This window comes from Caloenas nicobarica, chromosome 27 (assembly GCF_036013445.1).
Source record: "Caloenas nicobarica isolate bCalNic1 chromosome 27, bCalNic1.hap1, whole genome shotgun sequence".
Taxonomy (NCBI): Eukaryota; Metazoa; Chordata; class Aves; order Columbiformes; family Columbidae; genus Caloenas; species Caloenas nicobarica.
In genome coordinates, this window is record NC_088271.1 from 1,637,482 (window position 1) to 1,660,651 (window position 23,170).

General features: G+C 62.0%; 2 protein-coding genes across 4 annotated transcripts; both read left to right on the forward strand.

Moving 5' to 3' along the window:
- Positions 1 to 37: 37 nt before the first annotated feature.
- BSG (basigin (Ok blood group)) lies at positions 38 to 11,332 on the forward strand. 3 transcript variants are annotated; one of them, XM_065652298.1, is made up of 9 exons: positions 38 to 184; positions 3,505 to 3,852; positions 5,318 to 5,474; positions 6,940 to 7,028; positions 7,181 to 7,308; positions 7,513 to 7,786; positions 9,916 to 9,940; positions 10,248 to 10,317; positions 10,704 to 11,332. In XM_065652298.1, the coding sequence occupies exons 1-8, from the start codon at positions 103 to 105 to the stop codon at positions 10,303 to 10,305; spliced, it is 1,161 nt and encodes a 386-aa protein (XP_065508370.1). In that variant the 5' UTR covers positions 38 to 102; the 3' UTR covers positions 10,306 to 10,317; positions 10,704 to 11,332. The 3 variants fall into 3 exon arrangements, with proteins under 3 accessions (XP_065508370.1, XP_065508369.1, XP_065508368.1); XM_065652297.1 differs by lacking the exon at positions 3,505 to 3,852 and having other exon boundaries at positions 74 to 184; XM_065652296.1 differs by lacking the exons at positions 38 to 184; positions 3,505 to 3,852 and adding an exon at positions 2,042 to 2,122.
- A 1,076-nt stretch (positions 11,333 to 12,408) lies between these two features.
- HCN2 (hyperpolarization activated cyclic nucleotide gated potassium and sodium channel 2) lies at positions 12,409 to 23,031 on the forward strand. Its single transcript, XM_065652256.1, has 8 exons — positions 12,409 to 12,924; positions 17,814 to 18,237; positions 19,013 to 19,174; positions 20,010 to 20,228; positions 20,395 to 20,541; positions 20,798 to 21,038; positions 21,169 to 21,333; positions 21,424 to 23,031. Exons 1-8 carry the CDS (start codon positions 12,482 to 12,484, stop codon positions 22,350 to 22,352), a joined length of 2,730 nt encoding a protein of 909 aa, XP_065508328.1. The 5' UTR covers positions 12,409 to 12,481; the 3' UTR covers positions 22,353 to 23,031.
- The last annotated feature ends 139 nt before the right edge of the window (positions 23,032 to 23,170 follow it).

Below are 23,170 nucleotides of genomic sequence, written 5' to 3' on the forward strand. Positions count from 1 at the left end.
AGGGGTGAGGGGGTGTGGCCCGTTTTGGGCCCGCCCCCTTCTCCGTGACCCGGTGCGGCGCTTATAGCGGGCGGCTCGGCGCGGCGTGCGGTGCGAGCGGAGATGGCGGCGGGAGCGGCGGGGCCGCGCGGGTTCCTGGCGCTGCTGCTCCTCGGCGGGCTGGCGGCCGGCGCCGCGGGGACAAGTACGGGATGGTGGGGCGGGGGGTGAGCGCTGGGTTGGGCCGGGGGCTCGGGCCGGGAGGCCCTGAGGAGTGGCGGCCGCGGGGCGGGCGAGGTCGGAGGGGTCCTGGGCTGGCTCGGGGGGTCTCGGGGCAGCCCGGCGGGGCTCGAGGGGGTCCCTGGGCCAGCCCGGCGGGGACCCCGGCTCCGTGGGGCGGGGGCCGGGCCGGCTCCCCGGGCGGGGGCTGCGAGACTCCGCGGCGGGCTCGGCCGGGGCGGCGGAGCGGGGCCGGGCCGGCCGGGGCCGAGCGGGCGGCGCCGCGGGCGCCCTGCGGGATCGCACGTTCGCTGGCGGGCGGGGCCGGGGGGGGCGGGCCGGGGGAGACACCCCAAAGCTGGAGCGAGGGCGGGGGTGCCCGGCGGGGAGCGGGCCCGGGCTCCGTGTCCGCGGTGCCTGCGCTCCGGCAGGGCCGTCCCGCCGGTCGCACCGTGGACAGACCGGCGGTGAGCTCTGGGGTGGCGCTGACTTGGTTTTCCCTTCGTAAAAGCGAGAAAGTTTATTCCTCGCAGCTGCTTTTGCGGTTTCGGGGGCTTACGAGCAGCACCAGATCTCCAGCCTCTAAAAACCTTAAAGATGTTCACATGATGCTTAAGTGGATAATCCGCTAACGAGGAAACAAGTGTGGGCGCTCCCGGTGCGCGGGTGGAGCTGGATGCGGCGCTGGGAGCTGGCGGAGCCTGTTGCCGGGTACTTAAAGCACATCCCCGAACGAGCTGGGATTTGCCGGGTGCCGTTGTGCTGCCATTTCATTTTCTCACTTCTGGAGGCGGCACCAAAGGCATCAGCCGGGCAGGGGAGCAGCGGCCGCCGCGGCAAACAGCGGCTTTTGCCCGGAGGACTCTGCGTTCCGGTTCAGACCCGGCGCAGGAGGTGCTGCTGGTAAAGGCTTTGCTTTATTGTGAGGCTGTTGTTTCTGGCTGTTTAGCATGTCAAGTGCTAAAAAAACATGTAGCCTGTTTGTGCTATCAGACTTATTTCAGTGTGGTAGAGCCAAACCCAAAGACTGAAGGCAAAAGTGTGGGAGGATTCTGAAAAATCCGGGGTAGCGACAGAAGCGTCTGCTCCAATATTTCCTTGCAGCAGAGTTGCGTTTTCTTGCTGCAGAACGGGAGGGCAGAGCCTTCTCCTGAACTTGGCGCTCACCTGCAGCTGCCGTGGCTGCGTCCTGCACTGAGCAGCTGCTGCTCCGAGGGCCAGACGTGAGGCCATGTGGAGAAAGCTGCTTCTATCCTTGGGCTGAAAAGCCTGGGAAGGAAGAGCTGCCCTCCCGGGCTGCGGTTGTGTAACACGTGTCCTGCCCCAGCCCTGGGGTTGGCGTGTAATGATGCCGATTCCTCACGTAAGCGGAGTGGGGGGCTGGAAAGCGAGGCCTTTTTCCTCTCAGCCGTGCTTAGACGTGGCTTTACGGAGCAGACTCCGCCAGGGATGGTCCTTGTGATCCGCGGTGTCTTGGTTTTTGGTCTCTCGGCAGGCACGTGTCTGCTCGGTGTCCTGGCTGAGAGCGCCTGGTTGTGCAGTGACCGCCTGGTCACACTAGACTTCAGGGGAGAGTAGATTTTGTAGCTATTAGCAGAAATGGCAAAAAAATGTCAGAGCCTCATATATCCCCTTCCGAGGCCAAGAAACAAAGGTCAGGCCGGGCAGGAGGTACCTGCCAGGCGCTGTTTATACCACGAGGACTCAGCTCTGCTCGGGGGGAGAGGCTGTTTTTAGTTTGAAGGTGACTTGGGAGAACTTTTTCTGGTCTCGTCTGTCTTCACCGCTGCCCAGCTTGCTCAGACACTGTGCCCAGGAGAAGCGGCCGGCTCGGCTCTGCAACGAGCGTCTTGTTTTCGAGAGCTGGTTTCAACTTGCGGCTCATCGCCATTTGGAAAATTTGGAGTAGCTCCGATCGATCCCAGTGGGTTGATGAGCTCGTGTGGGCGCTTTCCCTGCCCTGGAGTGCAGGACTTTGATTGCCCGGTCTGGTTTGTGCTGGGAGGAGCGGGGATGTTAATCCCGGTTGAATGCAGATGGTACTTGTGTTGTTACTGCTTGGCTGAAGCTTTTTAGCCTGTCTGAACTGCGCGAAGTGCCCTCTAACTCACAGCAAATAACCTTGCAACAGCTTATTTTGTCAGCATGCAATAATCACCTTGTAGCTGTAAAAAGAACCTTGATCTTTACCAGCGCCCATTTTAAATTGGGCCGTAGTTAAAACGGGACAGGCTTCTACAAGTGCTGTAGCTTGGGAGTGTTTAATCACAGGCCTGTGGCGTAAAAAAACCCGTTTGGCGCACAGGTCAGTGATTCTAGAAGTGAAACTCGGTGTATGAGGCAGTCGCTTTCAGCTGGTAGCCCCGTATGTCTTTTGGGAACCCCATCAGCTCCCACTGTTTTAAAACCAGTTCAAGAAGATGGTTCTGGTGTCTCTGGTGCAATTCTGTCATCCAGAGTCAACTGGAAACCTCTGCAAAGGTGTCGAACGGTGTGTTTCTGACTGTAACCAGCAGCACTGTGGGCAGCGTATGAAATAGCAGCTGGTTTTTAGCCATTTTTCCTTTTAGAAATGTGGAATTGATATCTTTAGGACTCTGAAACTTACGGTGTGGACTGACTTGGGTTTGTAATGCCCCTTTGTTTCTATGCTCATAGAAAACAGCCACAGAACTTCTTACTAAAACACCTTTGGGCATTCAAAAAAACAAGCGAAAATTCACTCCCAAGCCCACCTGCTTTGTGCCTGTAGGTCATGATGCATATACAGAGGGTTGTATGTTAATTAATGACTGGGTACAGTAATTTCTGGGTGTGCGGGATGCCCCGGAGCCACCGCTGGCAGGTCTGGAGCACGGCCGGTGCAGGAAGGACGTGTCGCAAGCATCACCGGTTCTTCTTAAATCTGCCTGCAGTTGAGTCACGTCGGTGGCTTTTCCTCACGGGGGTGCCGGAGCCTCCAGAACAGCTGGTCCAAAACCAAAAACCCGCTGAGTGAAGGTCCCGCGGGTCCTCGGTCTGTCCCGCGGCCGCTCTCTGGACAGCGGCAAATCCTGCGCTGGTTTGTGTTCTGGTTTTGCGGTGCAGTCGCAGGCAGGGTTGCTGTCTGGAGGTGCAACAATCCAAAATAACAGCCCTGCCCAAGCTGGGCAGAGTTCAGAGCGTGGAGGGGAGGGAGGGAAGAGGACACGGGTCTCTGTGGCCTCTTCTCAATGGCTGGTTCTGGTTTGTTTTGTGATTTTGCTTGTAGAGGGTGAATTCTTGCTTTGCACTAACACTTTGCACTAATACCTCTTCAACTCATAGCTGGTTTTATAAAGTCACCGCTGTCTCAAAAGAGACTGACTCAGGACAGCGTGGAGTTGTACTGCGAGGCGATTGGCAGCCCCATCCCCGAGATCCAGTGGTGGTTTGAGGGCAACGACCCAAATGAGACCTATGCCCAGCTCTGGGATGGCGCACGGCAGGACCGTGTCAGGATCAACGCCACCTACAACCTGCACTCCACCAGCACCATCTCCATCGCAAACCTCACGGCCGATGACTCGGGCATGTACGAGTGCCGGGCCAGCAACGACCCCGACCGCAACCACTTGTCGAAGAGCCCCAAAGTCAAGTGGATCCGTTCCCAGGCGAACGTTTTTGTCATCGAACGTGAGTGGCCGCACTCAGGCCTTGGCACTTGCTCGGACACCGGTGTCTGGTTCTCCCGCCGTGCTCACCCCTGCACCCGTGTCCTGTGGCTCCCGAAAGCTCCCCCCACCCTCCCCCCGGCTGTAGATCGAGAGATCCCACCCTGTGTCATCTCCCTCGCCACCCGTGACGTGACCCAACGTGGCCCTGCTCAGAAAGGCCTGTGGCCTCCCAACCAAAACACCCTTTGGCAATCCCGTGCCTGTTCCGGAGCCGGAGACCTGGAACCCGCCGCTTGCTCCTGCGAGTCCCGGGGCTGTTTGCAGAATTGAGTCTCGATTCTGCGCTGGACTCAGCCCCGGCCCTGCCAGCCCTTCCCGAGCTCCTGTGACAGCCCCGCTTTGAGCTCGCTTTCCTGCTAGCGGGGAACAAAACCTGCCTCGAGGCTCTTGAGATGGAACCGATTTTGAAACGGCCGTGTCTGTGTGACACTGGGTGTGATGTGGCTGCGTGTCCCGTGGCCGTGACCAGTTCCCTCCGCTCGCAGAGCTGCGGGGCAAACAGGGTGACGGAAACCTGGGCCGGTGTGGGGCAATTTCACGTCCTGCTGAGGGAATTTAACATCCTGCCGAGGTGTTTCCGTGAAGCCCCGGGTTAGCAGAGCAGCGCAGCAGGATTTTCAGCATAGATGTGCCAGGGAATGCAGGACTCCAGCAGAACCTTCTGCCAGCGGAGTCCGGGCAGGGGGAAAAGCAAAATTCCTGTGACTCCGGTTCCTCCCGAGAGGAGGTGGGAGGACGGGCAGGGCCGCGGTGCCACGGGCTGTGTCTCGGTGCTGCTCGTGGCAGCTGGTTTCTTGGACTCCCTCTGGCAGTGGAAATGCCTGAGTCATCTTCCGTTGCATAATTTACTGCTGCCGGGCACAGGGAGGCCCAGGACCTTTTGGAGCCGTGGTTCTGTGTGTTCTCCCTGCAGTAAATCTAGCTATAGCCTTTGGGGCCGCATCAGCCGATGGACGTATTGCTCGCATACGGCTTGGTCGCTGCCCCTCGCACCAGAGGTCATGGCTTTCATCAGTGGCATTACCTGGAGGTGTCTAAATCCGCTCAGGTTGCGGAAGGTGTTGGCACAGGGGGTGCTGGGGTGGCTCACAGAAGCAGAGCCGCGCTCCGCCCTTCGCAGAGCAGCCTTTTCCGTGGCTTATTGACACCGAGCTCTGCTGCAGGGACTATGGGGTGATCCTGCTCGGTGGGAGCCGCTGTGGGGTCAGCACCGGTGGGCGGGAGGTGCAGCCAGGCCCTGGTTGGCAAGTCCCGTGCCGGCGCTGGCGGTTTTGGCAGGGAGCTGCTCGCAAAGGTAAGTGGGAGCCGCGGCAGAGCGCAGGAGCTGTGTGCTTCGGTGACCTGTTTGTGTTCAAGGTTCTCGGGCAGGCGCCTGAGCTCCGGAACGCCGGGGCTAACTTCAGCTGCACTGTTCACCAACGCAGGTCCCGACATCAAAGGTCACGTAACGGAGGTTTCGGGCAAGGTGATCCTGGCCTGCAACATGACTGCGCCTCACCTCGCCATCGGCGGCCACGAATGGCTGCGCGGGGACAAGGTCCTGCAGACGGACGTGGACTCGAGCACTTTCACCACCTACACGTGAGTGTCGGGCAAGGGCAGATAAGAATCTGAATGCGTGACAGATGTTTTTTCCAGATGCAGTTACTGCTTCCTATCGGCTGAACCTAAAGCTGAATGCTTGCGGTCCTGCTGGACTTTTTAACTTGAGAACACAAGATGAGCTGAGCAAAGTTTTGGTGAGGCCCGATGTGTTCTCCTCTGTAGGGAGGAGCAGGAAGGGGAAGTTATGTTACCGCAAATACCCCCTCAGTAGGAGAAGTTCTGCTGCTTCGTGTTTTGATGCAGGCGCACAGGTGTTTCGACGCGAGGTCCAGCGTGGCTGGGGCTGCTGCCTGGCCTGTGCCCGTGTCCGCTCTGTCTGTCCAGCGCTGGCCTCGCTGTGCTGGGGCTGATCTCCTGTGGGGACCCTGCTCTGGGCAGGACCTCAGCTCCCCGCTCCGAGCCGTGCCTGGGTCTGGACGCTGCGAGCTTGGGTTTTATGTACCTTTCCAAAGTCCAGTGGCTCTCCCGGCCGGGCTGGGCAGCTGCTGCAGGTTGCGGCCAGCGCTCAGACGTGGTTTGGGGCTGTAGCTGCGTGGCAGGGACACCAGCCGCATTGTCACCGTGCAGCGAGCTTTCCTCTCCGATTAGAGTCAGGCCTGGCTGGCGCTGACCCAGCCGCTCCGGAGGCTTCATGTCCTTTTGTGCGGCAGTGCAGACGTGCCTGTCTCCCCATAGCAACAGGGAGCTGAACAAGGATTAAAGTATTTATAACCCAGCCTCCCTCGCGTGACCTCAATTCCTCAGCTGAGTGGTTTTTGGAAGTGGGAAGCGCCGTGCACAGCACAACTAACAAACAGCCTGTTGTCCCAGCGCGGCCACGGGACCGAAACTTTGCCTGCCCCTTCCCTCCAGCCGGTGTTACTGAGCTGCAGAATGAGATGTTTGTTGCAGTTCAATGTAATCCACTAAATCTCATTGCAGCAGCTTTGCAAAAAAGAAAATGTGAGAGTTGTCCCTGTGCTTGGATCAATCCAGAATAACCAGCCTGGGTGTCGCTTTGCCATGTGCTTTGGTGGCCTTTCCTGCACACGAGGAATAGTTTTGCTCTGCACTGGTCCTTGCCTGTTGCCCTCAGAGGTGAACAGCCGGGCTGGTGTCTGGAGCTGTGTGGACAGCCCAGGTCTTACATTTTCTCACTTAGTAGAGACCTTGATCCCAGGAGTGTTTTGGGTGGGAGGGGGTGAGAGCTGCTGGTTTTCAGTGTCCAGGACCCATGATCAGAGGGTCTGGGTGGTCGCTGACCCGGCAGACCCGTGTCAGAGCTGGTGTACATGGAATCCTGCTCTGCCGTCTCTGTGGGGAGAGAAGGGTTCGTGTAGGTACATGGTGCAGTGTAAATACTGGTGTTGGAATGGGAGAAACTGCCCGTGGAGGAGGCGGCAGCTGCTTTGCGCCTTGGTTTGTGGGTCAGTCGCTTACCTGATGTCCTGGTTTTTGGCAGAATGGAAGGGAAGAAGGAAGAGCACTCTGGTGTCTATGAATGTGTCTACAAAACAAGCCCGGTGATAAAAGGACAAGTGAATATTTCAGGTAACTTCATGTGTTTGCTTCTGGCTCTGGTATCTTGCTTTGGTATCTTCAGCTCCTTGCGAAGCTGCTGCTGATCCTCGCTGAGGAGGCTGCAGGACTCTGCATGCGTCCTGCCACGCCGGTGTCTGATTTTTCTTTTTCTCTTGCTGTAGTTCCACCCCAGGTGATGGCATACAAGAAGTCTGAGCATGGGAACGAGGGGGACACGGGCGTGCTGACCTGCAAGAACCCCTCTTTCCCCCCCGTCAACTCTTGGATCTGGTACAAAAATGGTCAGGAGGTAAGTGCTGTGGTTTGCTTTCTCCCCTGCTGCCCGCCCTCCTTCCAGGTGGAGGACCTCATCCCATCAGAACTAGCGATTTCAGAGTAGGCTCCTCAGTGCCTTGGCCAGGAGGGTTTCTGCAGTGGCAGGACCCCGCACGGGGAGCCAGCAGCTCAGGTCAGCGCTGCCCTGAGAGCCCTTTCTCTCTATCCCTCCCTCCAGCCCATTGTCAATGGTTCCGGTCGATACATCATCAAGTCCAGCGGCAACAAGACAGAGCTGCGCATTCTTAAACTGAGTATTGAGGAGGATACAGGCGACTACCACTGCAATGCCACCAACTCCGACGGCTTCGGTGGCGCCACGGTGAACCTGCGCGTACGCAGCCGCCTGGCAGCGCTCTGGCCCTTCCTGGGCATTGTGGCAGAAGTCCTCATCCTCGTCACCATCATCTTCATCTATGAGAAGAGGAGGAAGCCAGATGAGGTTCTTGATGGTAAGAGATGCCTGGGGTTAAATCTTTATGGGGAGACCAAGGAGCTTGTAGGGTGCAGGCAAAATGTTCTCATAGAGTGCTTGGAGTTCACTTCAGCAGTTGGGCATTAATCTGAGGGCCGCTCCCCCGGGCAGTTCTGGGAAACCCCTGGTAATCTTTACCAGGCTGCTTTGGCCAGGAGGTTGCAGGTAATTGCGCTGTTTCTGAGAGTCCTTCTGTGAGATGAACTTTGGATCTGGAGCGAGATAAGATGCAGCTGGGGTCAGCCTGACCCTTTTTCTCACCAGTTCCTCCGCACGTTGCTCAAGTGCCTCCCGTGCGTGTGTGCAGGACCAGGTTTTTTGGCAGCCAGCACTCCGGAGAAGCTGATTTCTAAATAAGCAGTGGAGCTTTTCTGGTGGTGCAAAATCAGGGGACCATGTCAGTGGCTCCATTAGACCATGCTTAGCTTAATTCAGGTTCAGTTCATGGGTCTGTTTTGGGTCCTCAGATCCACACATCCTGACTCTTGGAGACTTCCCTCAAAGCCTGGGGCTATCTTTAATCTGCCCTGGAAATACCAGCTCCTCCCTTTCCTTATCAGTAGGAATGTGCATTGTGTTTGCCGGCCGCCCCTCCCTTATCTGATGGCGTGAACAATGAAGTGTAAACGCTCCGTATCCTTCCTGCCCACCAGGTGGGCTGAGAGTGGGAGGTGCAGCAGAGGGACTGTGGCTGATCGTCCCTCCCTGGCCAGGGAATTCCACCCCAGGCTGTTTTACAAGAAGATGCTTTGCCCTCTGACAACCTCGGCTGGAAGGCAGGTGTTGTCTTAAGAGTGTTGTAGCTGCATCTTCCAGAAAAAAGTAACCCATATCCTGTGCGTGTGGAGTGATCTGGCTGCTGAGGACATCAGCCTGGCCCAGGTTAAGTCAGCGCTGCCCTGTCAGAGCTGCAGCAGATGCCTGGACAGACGGACAGGCGTGTGTGCCGAGGTGTCCCGGTGCTCCCTGGGCAGAGCTCTGGCACTCGGGATGAGGACGCAGCATCGTTCCTGTTGGACGAACATACGCAGCTTTACGCTGTCCTGGTGCAAAGTGGTTCTCTGTCCCCAAAAGCCTTTGTAGCTTTGTCCCTCTCGAGGTGACGGTGACAAATGCTGTCCCTCGCGGCGGGTGGTTGGGAATCAGTCTGGCTTGTGCGTGGTGTGAGATCCTTGCTGGTGTTATCTTTATACTCTTCCCTTCTCTGCTGCTGCCGCCACCTCTCACGGTAAGTAGCAGGTAGTTCAGCCGTGTTTGTGCCCATCCTCTCACCAGCTGCCAGCGGATCCGGGTGCCCAGGGCAGCGCCAATGCTCAGCGCGGGGGGTGGCAGATCGCGAGGAGCTGGTGAAAGGCCCAGGGCTTGGCAGAGGTGTTTTCTTAGCTGTGCTGCTCAGTGTAGCCAGAACGTGGTGTGCAGTGTGTTTATTTTGAATTCACAAACACTGGGGAGGAAGGATCCTGCCCGACACGTCGCATTTGGCTCCCCTCTGGTCTGGAGAGCAGCGGGTTGGTGCTGGCGGCTCCGTCTCGCGGTGGATCTGCGGCTCTTCTGCAGCTTTAGGTGCTGCCGCTGGGAGGACGGGCTGGGATGCTGAGGATGCGCAGGGTGCAGACGTTAGTCAGATGTCGCTGGTCAGCAGCGCAGCTCTGGAGGCCGCCCGGATGCTGCCCCGTGCGGTTCCTGTGGCCGCCGGGGCTGCTCTGACGTGTGCCCGGGGCTGGTGCGGTGCCAGATCTGAACCCTGCTTGTTGGTGCTGGCGACTCGGTTGTCCAGTGAGCCGCACAGACCCTGTGCCAATGGGAGCAACTGCATAACGGGAGCTTATGTCCAAGTTTGTGCCTTGTCTAAGCTTAGACAAGAAGGAGCTTAAGCCTCCCGCGGGGGTTGGCTGAGTTCTGGGGAGCAGGAGCCGCCTGCTCGGCCGGGCCCTGGCGAAACAGGAGCCCTGGGACGGGGTGACCTTTGGGTCCAGGCCTGTGCAGGCAGCAGATCCCGTACCCTGCCTGGAATGCAGTCGCCAGGGTTTAGGAGGTGGCAGAGATGACTTCTCACAGGCGCTCTGACACTTTGTTCTTTCTTTCTCCGCTGTCCCGAATGTGAAGATGACGATGGAGGTTCTGCACCACTGTGAGTACCTTGCTTTTTCTTATTTAGCCAGGTTTGCGCTGGCAGATCACATCATCCAGGGAATCTGTTCTGGCTATAAAGGTAGCTTGTGTGGCAATAACACAGCTCGCCGGGTGGGAGACGTCCCCCATTTACTGTGGCCTTTGTATAAAGCACATGTGACTGGGGCTGGCACCAGCGTGTCAAAACCTGACGCTGTTCTGGTAACTGATCTCATCTTGACCGTCCTTGTGGACCTGAATTACGCTGGCGGGTAGGACGGGGCTTTGCTCTTTTTCTTTCCTCACTGCCCCTTTTCTCTTCCCAGGAAAAGCAATGCCACGAACCACAAGGACAAGAATGTCCGCCAGAGAAATGCGAACTAAGAGCGGGGCCAGGTGAGTGTCCTTCCCCAGGGCAGAGCTGCGTGAGGCCTGTCCCCGGCTGGGACCGCGGCTGCAGGGTCTGTGAAAGCAGCAGAAACACAGAGGCTGTTCTGGCCTGACACTGCGCTGGGGGTCGGGGGGAATCGTGTGTTGCTGCAAATCTCCAGCATGGACCGTGGGCAGGAACCTGCAGCAGCATCTGTGCAGATGGGCCGGGGAGAGGGAGGAGCTGGTGTTGGATTCTGGGGGCTTCAGAGCCCGGGGAGTCGGGACAGGCTGGTACCTCCTGCCCTGGGTCGGGTCACAGCCCATGTCCTGCGCTGCTCCATCAGCACCGTGCAGCCTTACTGGTGTGACTGGGTTATCTGACTGGCTTTTCTTTCTTTCTTTCCTGCCAGGTGATGTGTAGATGAAGAACTCATCTGTACAATTTTGTTTTCTTCTAATTTTTTTTTGGTAAAATAGCACTGTGAAATATTCTAGTGCATCCTTGCGATTCAGTTACTTCACTTTCTTTAGAAACTTAAGTTGTAGAATCTAAAATACAAGGTTTTTTTTTTTTTTTAAGAGTTGTGGGAGGGTTTTTCTACCTGTAAATGTAAATCCCTTGTTTCTGGTAGTGTAGGTCTCTGTCTGTCCTGGGTTTCTCGATGTTGTGCAGAGGGGTGGGTGGGAGCACAACTGAGTCCTCCTGTCCCTCTGGGGAGAGCTCGGAACTGCCCTCCCTGCCCCACCGCACACGCTCCGCACTGGGGCTGACATGGGGTAAACACGAGAGCTGTGAACTCCGTTCAGGGGCTGCTGTGTCTCCTCAAGCTGCTGCGGTGGAGTTGGGGCAGAGCGAGCGGTCCTGGGGGCAGCTGAACAATGTGTGTTCTTGTGCTGGAACCATCGTGATCTTGCTGTGACGTGGGCGCCTGAGAGCAGACAGATGCTCAGTGGAGTCTAATACCTTTATTGCCGGGTAGCATTGAACTGTTCCATCTGTTAACACACTTCACCAATAAAGATGATTCCTCTCTCTTTTTTTTTCCGTCTTTGTTTGGATTCTGGTCTCTCCTGCCTGGACCCCTAGGTTGCCTGACCTGCCTCGTTTCTGGCTGTAGATGTGATGCTATGTCTCAGTTTTTGTGCTGACTGGGCAGCGTGGCGCAGCAGCATGCCTGTGAGTTGTGCATGTGTGGGTTACGCAAGGCACTCACAGTGGCCTTGTGCTGGCGGGTGCCATCCTGGTGAAAAAAATCAATGCATGGCTTAATTTCCTTGATGAGGATAATGGGTCCTGCCTGACCTGGCTCTCAGGCTGCAGCATAAAGTTCCGCTTGTGCCCTTCGTTTGGTGTGGCTGGTGCAGGGGGGAAGAGAGGGGATGGAGCAGTGTCGTGTGGACGGCAACATCAAGGCGAGGGGGTGATTTGTCACAAAGTGAGCCTGTGTTTGCTAGGGCGCAGCTTCCATAGAATCACAGAATCATTTTCGTTCGAAGCGACTCTTAAGATCCAACCATAACCCACTCTGGCACTAAACCGTGTCCCTAAGAGCCTCATCTCTGCGTCTGTTCTTTCTCCCCAGCTCCCGGGGTGTCCCCTCCCGTGGGGGTGACTCGGCCGTGGCGCCGGCCGCGCTTCCCCCCGTGGGCAGCAGGTGGAGCCGCGGGCCGCGCTGCTCCCGCTCCGGCCGCCGGAGGGTGCTCGGGGTCCGGCGGCCGCGGTGCAGCCCGGGGAGCCGCAGGGGGACCCGCTCATTCGCGGGGCAGGAGCTGCGGGTCCCGTTGCCCGGTTCCTGGCACCCAGAGCATCGGACCCGGCGGCGTCCGTCGCGGGTGCCGGTGTCCGCTCCGGGGGTCTCTGGCTGCGGTTTGCTGGCCCGTGGGATTCGGGGACACGCAGGAGCCGCCCGGTCCCAGGTCTCCATCCCTGCCACGCCGGGCGGTTCCTCCTGCCACCGGCTCGGTGCCGGCGGGGCTGAGCCCCGAGCCCCGGCACCTCCGCGAGAGGCTCCGGTCGCCGGTCCTGCCGGTGAGGGCGGTGCCAGCGGGGGGAGCTGCGGAGCCGCCCGCTCCCCGGCCCGGCCCCCCCGCCCGCCCCCGGCCCGCCCCGGCCCGCCCCCGCCGCGGCGGCGGGCACCACTCGGCCGCCGGTGGCCTCGGCGGCGGCGGCGGCGGCAGCAGCGGCGCGATGCGGACCGGCCGCGGTGCGGCGGGCGGGGAGGCGGCGGCCGAGGAGGAGGCGGCCGATGCGGCCAAGCGCGGCGGGGCGGCGGGGCGGGCGCGGGGCCGCGGCGGGAAGGGGTCCCCGAACGGCGAGTGCCGGCGGGGGGACCCGCCACGGAGCCCCGGCCCGGAGCCGCCCCGGGAGCCCAAAGTGTCCTTCTCCTGCGGCGGCGGCGGCGCGTCCCCCGGCGGGGCCAAGGCGGCCGAGGAGGGCGCGGGTGAGGATGCGGGCGAGGAGGCCCGCGGCAGCCAGGCCAGCTTCATGCAGCGGCAGTTCGGGGCGATGCTCCAGCCCGGCGTCAACAAGTTCTCGCTGCGGATGTTCGGCTCGCAGAAGGCGGTGGAGCGAGAGCAGGAGCGCGTCAAGTCGGCGGGGGCCTGGATCATCCACCCCTACAGCGACTTCAGGTGCGGCCCCGCCGGGCGGGGGGCGAGCGCTGCGCCCGGGACCCCGCGGGGACGGAGCATCGGGCCGGGCCGATGCATCTGGCCCCGGAGATCGCGGGCGAGGACAGGGGGCGAGAGGAGCCCGCCGGGGAAGGGGAGGCCGTGCCGAGCCGAGGGCACCTTGAGCTGTGCTGGAGGTGGCAGCGCGGATGCCGCTGGCCTGTGCGCAGGGAGGAGCTGGCGGCCAGGCATCCCCCTCCCCAGCGGAGCTGCCGCCGATCCGGGGATGCCAAGCAGGGGGGTGCCCGGGCAAGGGCGTCCCCTCGTCCTTAGCGGGGCCTCAGGATGGCTCGGCCCAGCACGGACCCTCTGGAGCCCCACCGGGCTTTGGCTCTGCCCCTAAACCGCCCCGGCTGTCACGCTCCCTGGGCTGGGGGCCTGGGCTGGAGGACGTGCCGCTCTCTCCACTGCCAAGCAGAGCCTTGTGAAGGCTCCCCCTGCCCCAAGGAGGCCTGATCCTGTCCCTGAGATTCAGGGGGTTTGAGGAAGGATTCGTCTCGTTTCCGAGAACACCAGAGTCCCAGGGATCCAGCCTGTGCAGGCGCCAAACCCAGGGAGAAAGACTCTGCAGCCACATCTCCTTTCCACCCCCTGCGCCCTGGGGAGCTCAGAAACGGCAGATGCTTCCCGGGTTGCGTGCAGGCGCCGGGAGGGATGTACAGCTGGACGGGCTGGGTGGGCGGCACTGCACCTTGCAGGGCTGGGTGGCCAAGACCTTGCTGGTGAGCCAGCCATCGGCGCCCCAGGTGCCGTGACCTCGAAGGGGCTTGGAGCAGAGACTAGCGCCTGTACCTCCCGCTCCTGGGCTGACCTGACACCTTCCAGAGGAGCAGCCGGAGGCTCTGGGCCTCCTCGTGGGGCTGACCTCCCGCTCAGGGCTCTGCGGTCACCCTCAACTGGGGACCTGGTGGGTGTCCATCGGAGCCCCCTCCTCGCCTCGCTGGCTGGGCACCGGGGCTGCTGCAGAGCTGGGGTGAGGGGCGGCTGCTCCGCGTGGCCATGGCGGGTCCTGTGGCCAAGGGAGCTCTGCCATGATGGGGCAGGTGTGGTGGTGCTGGGTGGATTCCGGCACCCGGGGGGCTCTGCTTCACCCCACAGCTGTTGGGGCACCCGGGAGCAGCCTGGCACTGCTGTCCCCTGCTGAGGTGGCACCAGGGCCAGAGCCTGCCCCGCTCCTTCAAGCTGGCAGAGCCGTGGTGCTGGCGGCAGAGCCCGTGGTGCTGTGGTGAGCCCGTGGTGGGAGCGAGGCCTCAGAGGTTTCCCCGGCGTGCAGCAGCATCGCTCCCAGGGCTGGCACTCGCAGCGGGCGGGCACCAGTCTGCGCTGGGGTGACCTTGGGGAGTCACCCTGGCTGTCCTGTCCCACGCTGGCTCCATCCCTCCCAGAGCTGCTATCAAGACCGAAACGCATTGGGGAAGAGGCGCTGGCAGTGTCGCTGCTGCCGGTGGCGTAGGAGGGTTCCCTGCCCAGCGGGGAGGAGCTGCAGGCACAGCCAGGCAGCGCCAGGGTCTACAAACCTGCACGTAAACAGGATCGGCTCAACGCGGGGCTGAGAGCCCGGCTGTGAGGAGCCCGCTCTGCTTGTGCGTGTTGAGGATGTGTCCACGTATTCCACGTGGTACTGCCTTAAAAAAAAAATAGTATGATGTTTATCTAATAATGATAATGGAGCATGAACCCAGCCATGTTTGCCCTGCAAAACCTGTTTTCCTATCTTAAGATAAAATCATTACCCATCTGCATATGTGACATCATTTCATAACCGGAGTCATTTAGAGATCCTGTCTCCTCCTGGACACTGCAATTAGTCATGCAAAATTCAGGGGCAGACTCGCTCCAGGAACCAAGTTGCTATTTACATAAATATTGAATTATTAGGAAGCAGCCTGGGTGGCTGGTTGAGATCCTGAGCTGCAAATTTGATAAAAGAGACCTTGTAAATTGTGTGCTGAAGCAGACAGTGTCCAGCAGAGCCGCTTCCTTTCGGGTGCTATGCACGGTTGTCATCTCTGTCTTTGCTGCTTCTGGTCTTTATCGATGGGAGAAAAAACCCAGCTAGCACAGACTTTTTCATTATTCCTATTGGTGTTTCTGCAACTGGGGTATCGCTTTTGCAGTGAGATTGGGAGCTGGGGGGCGGTATCCAGTCCCCATTCTGTAGTGATCCGGGGCACGCGGCCAGTCTGGCTCCATCGTCACACCCCGTACAGGAGCCAGGCAGCGGTCAGAGCGGGGCTGGTGCTGCGGGACCTCGGGGCAGGACCGAGGAGAAGCCGGTGGCATTCCCGGGGGCTGGGTGCTGCCCAGGGGTGCAGGAACCCGGGGAACGGGAGCTCCAGCCCTGTGGTCATTCCGAGCTCCATCCCCGCTGTCAGTCCCTTCCCCTCCTCGTGCAGCGAGAGCCTTGTGTAAGTGGGAGGAGGATTCGGCCCCGGCGACTCGCGAGATGCAGCAGCGATGCTGCACGCAGCGGTGAGTCACCCCCGGCACCCGCAGCTGTCCCTGAGGCTGGGGCTCAGCTCTGGGGTTTGCTGCTGGTGAATTTGTCACAAGAGCCAGTCCCACACATGAACTGGGGAATCCGTGTCCCCGGTGCTGCTTGGCTGGAGCCTTCCTTCCCCAGAGACCCAGGAGTACAAGGCTTTTCCAGGGGAAAGCAGCACCAGTCACCCATCACAACTGGGTGTACTGGGACACAGGGATGCGGATGGCGCACTGGGTGCTGCTCCTGCAGCTCGGGCAAACTTCTGCCGTTGGCTTCTTAACCCACTTCTAACAGCGACCTCATTTTTGGAATATGAGTATTTAGTGCAAGTTCGCGAAGTGCCGATCCCGCCCGGATCCCGCGCTGCTCCCGCCCAGGTCTCTGCTGGGATTTGGAGGCACCAGGGATGCAGCAGCTCTGCGGGGCGACGTGTCGGACAGGAGCGCGATGGAGTCCCTGGGACTGGCTGGGGGTGCTTGGCTCCAACTCAGCCCCTGCCCAGGACTGGGGAACAGTGCCGCTGAGCTGGGCTTTGGGCAGCCAACGGAGCGTGAACACAGCACCTCCTGCCCCCAGAGACTTCAGGCATCTCCTGTCACCAGCGCTGTTGTTCAACTGGGTCAGAAACAAGGGAGAGGGTGCTGAGGATCCTAATTAATTTATTTGCAGATATTTTTAGTAGCCCGGTTTGGATCTGCCCTCTGAGGAGGAAAGCGTTGGCATCACACCCAAGTCCCCGAAGAGATCAGACAGAGTCGGTGATGTGTGTTGGGGAGATCAGGAGCAGTTTATGTTTCTCAGCAGGTCCAATTCTGCCTGGCTCAGCCAGATTGCCAAGGGATTTGAGCAGTGGAGAGTTTTGCCCAGCTGGCACAGTTATTTAATCGCTGTTCTTCACAGCTCTGCATGGCAGATGCCCCTGCGGGACTTGCTCTGTGCAGCAGGGTCAGGCTGCAGGGGGAGTTGGGGACAGACCCAGCCCGGCGCTGCCACCGCGGGATGCACCGGCCGCAGCAGCGGCTCTGCCAGCGCTGGCGTCACTGGGGGCCGTGTGTGCGGCTGGAGCCGGGTCCGGCATGGCCACCACGGCCCAGCCTGGCTGCCTGTGGGGCTCCGCAGCCACTCGGTGCGGTGGTGGGGGTGTGGGGGGACACAGCCCCCTCCTCCCGCTGGCAACTGCTGAGGGGACCCTGGAGGCAGCCCTGGGTGTGAAGTCATCGCTGTGCAGCAGTGACATCACTTGCGGTTGCCGCGGCAACGTCTCAGATGGGGAAGGTGTCATTGGAGAAGGTCAGGCGCTGGGATGCTCAGCTCCTTCTGCTCCTGCTCTCTGCGCCGGGGGGGTGGATTCAGCCCATCTCCCCTTCTCGTGTTCGGGGGGTCTTGCCCCTCATCCCCCCACCCCTGGCAGCCTGGCCAGGGCACCCCCACCCCAGGGGCTCCTGCCTGGGGCGGGCAGGTGGCAGGACGCGTGGGCGAGGGTCCTGCGTGCCTGCGTGTGGCTCTGAGCAGCATCGTCCCCTCCTGTCACCCAGGCCGGTGCCGCCACGTGGGGCGAGGGGCCGGGGTCCCCTCGCACGGTCCTGCCAGGACAGGGCTGCTGCGACCTTGCAGGCGCCGAGAAAGGTCCCGGGTGGCCCAGCAGCTGGGGACAAGGAGCGTGAGGAGGGAGTGAGGGTGGCGGAGGAGCCGCGCAGCCCCGCGGAGGCGGCCGCTCACCCTCTCGCCGGCTGCCGCTGCAGCCGTACGTGACCTGCGGTGCTGGGAGCTGCGGCGGCTCCTGCACCGCGGCTGCGCTGCCACCTCCGACACGTGGCCCTCGCCCTGCTCACCCCAAACGGGGACCCAGCCTGGCCCTGGGAGGCGCTGCATGGGGTGGCCCTCCCTGGGACTCTCTCCCTGTCCTCAGGTCTCCCTCTGGGCGCAGGGAGGGGTGGGGGGAGCGGTGGGGGGAGCAGGCTCTCCTGCCTCTGCCCGTGACCTTGAGCGCGATGGCCCCGCTGCCACGGGTGGTTTGGGGACAAGGGTGGTCCCCAGCCCACGGGCTGCCCCGGGGCGGCTCGCGGGGGGGTGTCCCCCACTGTCGCCTGGCAGCATCATCCTCCTGTCACCCTGGGACCTGCCTGGGTGCTCAGGGCAGTCCTGCACCCGCAGCAGGGGCTGTGTGACCCGCAGGGTCAGCCTGGCGCAGTTTCAAGGCGGGGGCAGCAAGATGAGGTCCCTGGGGAGAGGAGGGCGCTGCCTGGGTCCGAGGTGGCATCAGTGACAGCACTCCGGGAGCGCGAGGTGCGATGGCCGGGTCCTCGTGATGTGGGGGTGGCTGCGGGACACTGGTGACACCTCCTCCATCCTCCCACCCCCCCAGGTTTTACTGGGACTTCACGATGCTGCTCTTCATGGTGGGCAACCTGATCATCATCCCCGTGGGCATCACCTTCTTCAAGGAGGAGACCACGGCACCTTGGATCGTGTTCAACGTGGTCTCCGACACCTTCTTCCTGATGGACCTGGTGCTGAACTTCCGCACGGGGATTGTCATTGAGGACAACACGGAAATCATCCTGGACCCAGAGAGGATCAAGAAGAAGTACCTCAAGACCTGGTTTGTGGTGGACTTTGTTTCCTCCATCCCCGTGGACTACGTCTTCCTCATAGTGGAGAAGGGAATAGACTCGGAGGTGTACAAGACGGCCCGTGCCCTGCGCATCGTGCGCTTCACCAAGATCCTCAGCCTCCTGCGGCTGCTCCGCCTGTCCCGGCTCATCCGCTACATCCACCAGTGGGAGGAGGTGAGGGACGTTCCTGCCCGGGTCCCCCTGCCCGTGCCCTCCTGCCCATGTCCTCCTGCCCGCGTCCCCCTGCCCGTCTTCTACTCCTGCCCTGCGGCTCTGCCGCGGAGCGTCCGCACCTCCTGCAAACCCCGTCCCAAAGGGTGTCTGTCCCCACCATCCCTCCCTGTCCGGGCTCCGGCTTTGCACCCTTTTCACTTTCATAGGGGGTTTAGTGGGGACGAGTTAAACGTGTGCGTGTGCAGATCATCCTGGTAATTGCGTTCACCTACGGCGGACGGGAGGGGACCACGGCCCCGACCCCCGCGGTGGGGCTGGCGGATGCTGCGGGAGCATCTCCAGGGGGGCTGCATGTGCCGGATTGTGCCCCAGCAGTGAGGGGCTGTCCCGGGACAACGGCCACCGGCCCGAGAGGGGAAGGATGAGCCCGAGGCAGCGATGGGGCTGGGGCTGCTCCTGCCTGTCCTCGCTCGGACTGTCCCATCCCAGCCCCTCGCGCTCCACCTCGTTCTCCCCACAGAACATCGCCCCGGTGCCCGTCCCGGGGCTGGCACGGGGAAGGGGAGCCCTGAGCGCCTGCCAGTGCTGCCGTGTCCCCATCAGGGCTGGCAGCCGTTAGTGCTTTCCAGGCGGCAGCGTGGCGGCATCCGTCCCACCGCGGGGCTATAAATAGGCAGGGGGGGCTGGGGCTGGGCCCCCGCAGTGCCCGGGCCGTGCGGGGGGGACGGGCCCTGTGCTCACCCTCTGCTATCTCCCCTGGCCCCCGTGCCCGCAGATTTTCCACATGACGTACGACCTGGCCAGTGCGGTGATGAGGATCATCAACCTCATCGGGATGATGCTGCTGCTCTGCCACTGGGACGGCTGCCTGCAGTTCCTGGTGCCCATGCTGCAGGACTTCCCGCAGAACTGCTGGGTCTCCATCAACGGGATGGTGGTGAGCGCTCCCGGTGTCCCCGCGGTCGCTGCCGCGGTCAGTGCCACGGTGGCTGTGCAGGGCACCCGTGGCTCCCCGGGCAGGGCTCACAGGAGTGCGGCAGCGGATTGATCCAGGCGGGCGGGAGATGCTGACACAGCTCCGCTCCATCCCCTGCAGCCTTCTGCTCATTAGCAACACAGCTGCTATTAATAATTAATGGGCCACTTTTCTAATTGCTCCCTGGCAGCCCACTACAAATGGCTCCTCTCCCTCTATCTCAGCCCGTTCCGCTGATGTTTCCATCTCTGCTCTGTTCCCCCACTGCCTTCCTCCTCTTCCTCTTCTCTCTTTCCTCCCCTCCCTGTCTTGCACTTCTCCTTCCCCAGCTGTTCTGCTGCTGGGGGAACCTGGGGCTCTGTGTGAGGCTGGGCTGGGGATTCGTGCCCCAGGTGCCACCAGCCTGTCCCTGCCTGCAGCCGCCTCCTGTCCCCGCCACCTCCGCAGGCTCCCATGCGCGCGCGCTGCCACTACTTGGTGGCTGCCACAAACTCAGAGCATGTTCCCATCGCAGCATTTTACAGGGGATCCCCGCACTTTTGTATATCAGCTTTAAAAAAATAAAACGGAATGACTGGTCCCCTAGAGCGAAGGCAGGCGGGTGACAAGGCAACAAACGTGCAACTCATGGTGTTGAGTGCAGGCAGAGAACCCGGAGCGTCCCCAGGCCTGAGTTGGGGTGGTGTCCACACACGTCCATGCATGTACATCCGCGCACACACATGTCCGTGCACATGCATGTGCGAGCGGCCGTGCACAGCCCAGGCTGAGCGCCACCGCGTCCCTGTCGCTGCAGAACGACTCCTGGAGCGAGCTCTACTCCTTCGCCCTCTTCAAGTCCATGAGCCACATGCTCTGCATCGGCTACGGGAAGCAGGCGCCCGAGAGCATGACGGACATCTGGCTGACGATGCTGAGCATGATTGTGGGGGCCACCTGCTACGCCATGTTCATCGGCCACGCCACCGCCCTCATCCAGTCCCTGGACTCCTCGCGGCGCCAGTACCAGGAGAAGGTAGGGCTGTGCTGGCCAGGACGGCGGCTCCTGTCCCACACCCTCCGTGGGCACAGCCAGACAGGGCGAGAGCTCCGTATCGGTGCGTTCGTGGGGCAGGGACACAGGTCGGTGGTCCCGGCCCCACAGCCCCAGCCCGGGGGTCTGACGTGGCCTCTCCCCGCAGTACAAGCAGGTGGAGCAGTACATGTCCTTCCACAAGCTGCCCGCCGACTTCCGCCAGAAGATCCACGACTACTACGAGCACCGCTACCAGGGCAAGATGTTCGACGAGGACAGCATCCTGGGGGAGCTCAACGAGCCCCTGCGCGAGGTGAGGGCGGGGGGACGAGCAGCTGGGGGTGCTGCAGTGAGAACAGGACCCCCCGGGTCTCCCTGTCCCCTGCTGCAGGTGCCACAAGCTCCTGCAAGGCATGTGCTTGGGGTGGGGGGGTCTAACAGCTCCTGCTCCAGTTTTGCAGCTCTGTGTGTGAACATGTCCGTGCACAACCCGTGTGCTGCCGTGTCACCTTGTGCTGTCCGGGGACACCATGTCCCTGCCCCCAGTTTCTCACCTCCTTGTCCTGCAGGAAATTGTGAACTTCAACTGCCGCAAGCTGGTGGCCTCGATGCCCCTGTTTGCCAACGCGGACCCCAACTTTGTCACCGCGATGCTCACCAAGCTGAAGTTCGAGGTGTTTCAGCCGGGTGACTACATCATCCGCGAGGGCACCATTGGCAAGAAGATGTACTTCATCCAGCACGGGGTGGTCAGCATCCTCACCAAGGGCAACAAGGAGATGAAACTCTCTGATGGCTCCTACTTTGGAGGTGAGCGCTGGGAGGCTGAGCCCGGGTCCCCCCCGTGGAAAGCACCCCTTGGTGGCTCTCGCCCCTTGCCTCCAGCCTGCCCCATTTCCATCCTTGCTGCGGGTGTTTTACTTTGGTGTGTCCTCCGCAGAAATCTGCCTGCTGACGCGCGGGCGGCGCACGGCCAGCGTCCGGGCGGACACCTACTGCCGCCTCTACTCGCTCTCGGTGGACAACTTCAACGAGGTGCTGGAGGAGTACCCCATGATGAGACGGGCCTTCGAGACCGTGGCCATCGACCGCCTCGACCGCATCGGTAGGGAGCGGGGGACCAGGAGACTGGGGGCTGGCCTGGCTGTGGGGACGGCGCAGGGTCTCACGATTCTCCCCCTCCCGCTCCCTGCAGGGAAGAAGAACTCGATCCTGCTCCACAAAGTGCAGCACGACCTCAACTCGGGCGTCTTCAACAACCAGGAGAACGAGATCATCCAGGAGATCGTCAAGTACGACCGGGAGATGGTGCAGCAGGCGGAGCTGCAGCAGCACACGGCCATGTACAGCCCGGTCCAGCCCCAGGTCACCTCCGCCATCGCCACGCTCCAGCAAGCCGTGGCCATGAGCTTTTGCCCGCAGATGGCCAGTCCGCTGGTGGGCTCCATGGCGCTGGGCTCGCCCCGCATGATGCGCCGCTTGCAGTACGCCCAGGCCGTGCCCAGCCCCTTCGCCGTCTCCCCCGTCCTGCTGCAGCAGAGCCCCCCGCAGCAGCCGCAGCCCCCGGCGCCCCACGCCAACCCCTCGCCGGACCCGGCCCAGCCCGCGGCCCTGCCCGCCAGCACCTTCGCCGCGGCCAGCCCGCCGTCCCAAAGCCCCCTGGCCAGCCGGACGTTCGTCTATGGCGGGGCCGCGGGGCAGGGGGGCTCCCAGCTGTCCCTGGGCCAGCAGCAGCCGCCCGGCTCGCCGCAGCGCCTGGCCGCACACAAGAGCACGCAGGCGCTGCCCACCAGCAGCCTCAGCCAGGAGTCGCGGCCGCTCTCAGCCTCGCAGCCCTCCCTGCCCCACGGGCTGGCGGCCGGCAGCACCCAGAGCCCGCCGGCCTCGGCCCGCGAGTCCTGCTCCTCCATCAGTGGGGGCCCGGCCGCCGCTTCACCGGGCCCCGGCCCCCCGGCCACGCTGCGGGGCCAGGCCCCCCCGCGGGGACCCCCGGTGCACCCAGCGCCCGCGGGCTCGGGGCTGGCGGGGCCGCCCGCCGCGCCACAGGACTCGGCCCGCAAGGATTCGGCGGCCAGCACGCCCGACACGGACCCGGCCAAGTCCAGGCTGTCTTCCAACTTGTGACCTCCGCATCGCGCGGGGACGAGGGGTGTCCCGTCTCCCCTGGCCCGGCCCGCGCTGCCCTGGCAGAGGAGCCACAGCCACGGCCACCCCAGCAGCTGCTGGGGTGGGCACGGGGCCCCTGCGCCCCCCACCTGCTGTGAGGACACGGCGGGGCTGGGCTGAATCCCCACCCACGTCACCTCCGACCAAAGTCTGGCCCTATGTCCCACTCCCCATGGCGAAGTCGCGCTGTTCCCAGCCCTCTGGCTGCCCCATAGAAGCCACAGCTGCATCATCCCGTGTTCAATGCATATATGATATTTATGACCCAAGTACATCCCCGTGTGTGCACCCGCAGGACACCGCCCCAGGGCTTTTAGCACGCTGGCCCCCGTGCCTGCGCGTGTCCCTGCGTCCCCCGCCATGGACCCCGGGCGAGGGGGGACAGTCCAGGACTGGAGGTAAGTTGGGGGGGCCTGAGGGATGGTCACCCCAAGGCTGGTGAGCGCTGTGTGTGTGCACACTCGCAGACACACGTGCGGGGGTGTGTGTACATGTACGTGTATGTCGCCTCTGCCCCGCGCACCGGAGCCTCCCACGGTGCCCACACACGGCGGCTGCAGCCAGGGGCCCCACACCAGCCTGGTGTCACACAGCTGGTCCTGGCGTCCACCTTCCATCCAGCCCATCCTGTGCAATAAACGTCAGCGACTGACAGCGCTACGCACGACTCGGCTCTGTGTCTCTTTCGCCACGTCCCTCCCTGCCGCGGCCCCGGCTGCTCCCGCTGCCCGCGCCCAGCACTGGAACCAGCCACGGGCACAGCCCCAGGCTGGGCT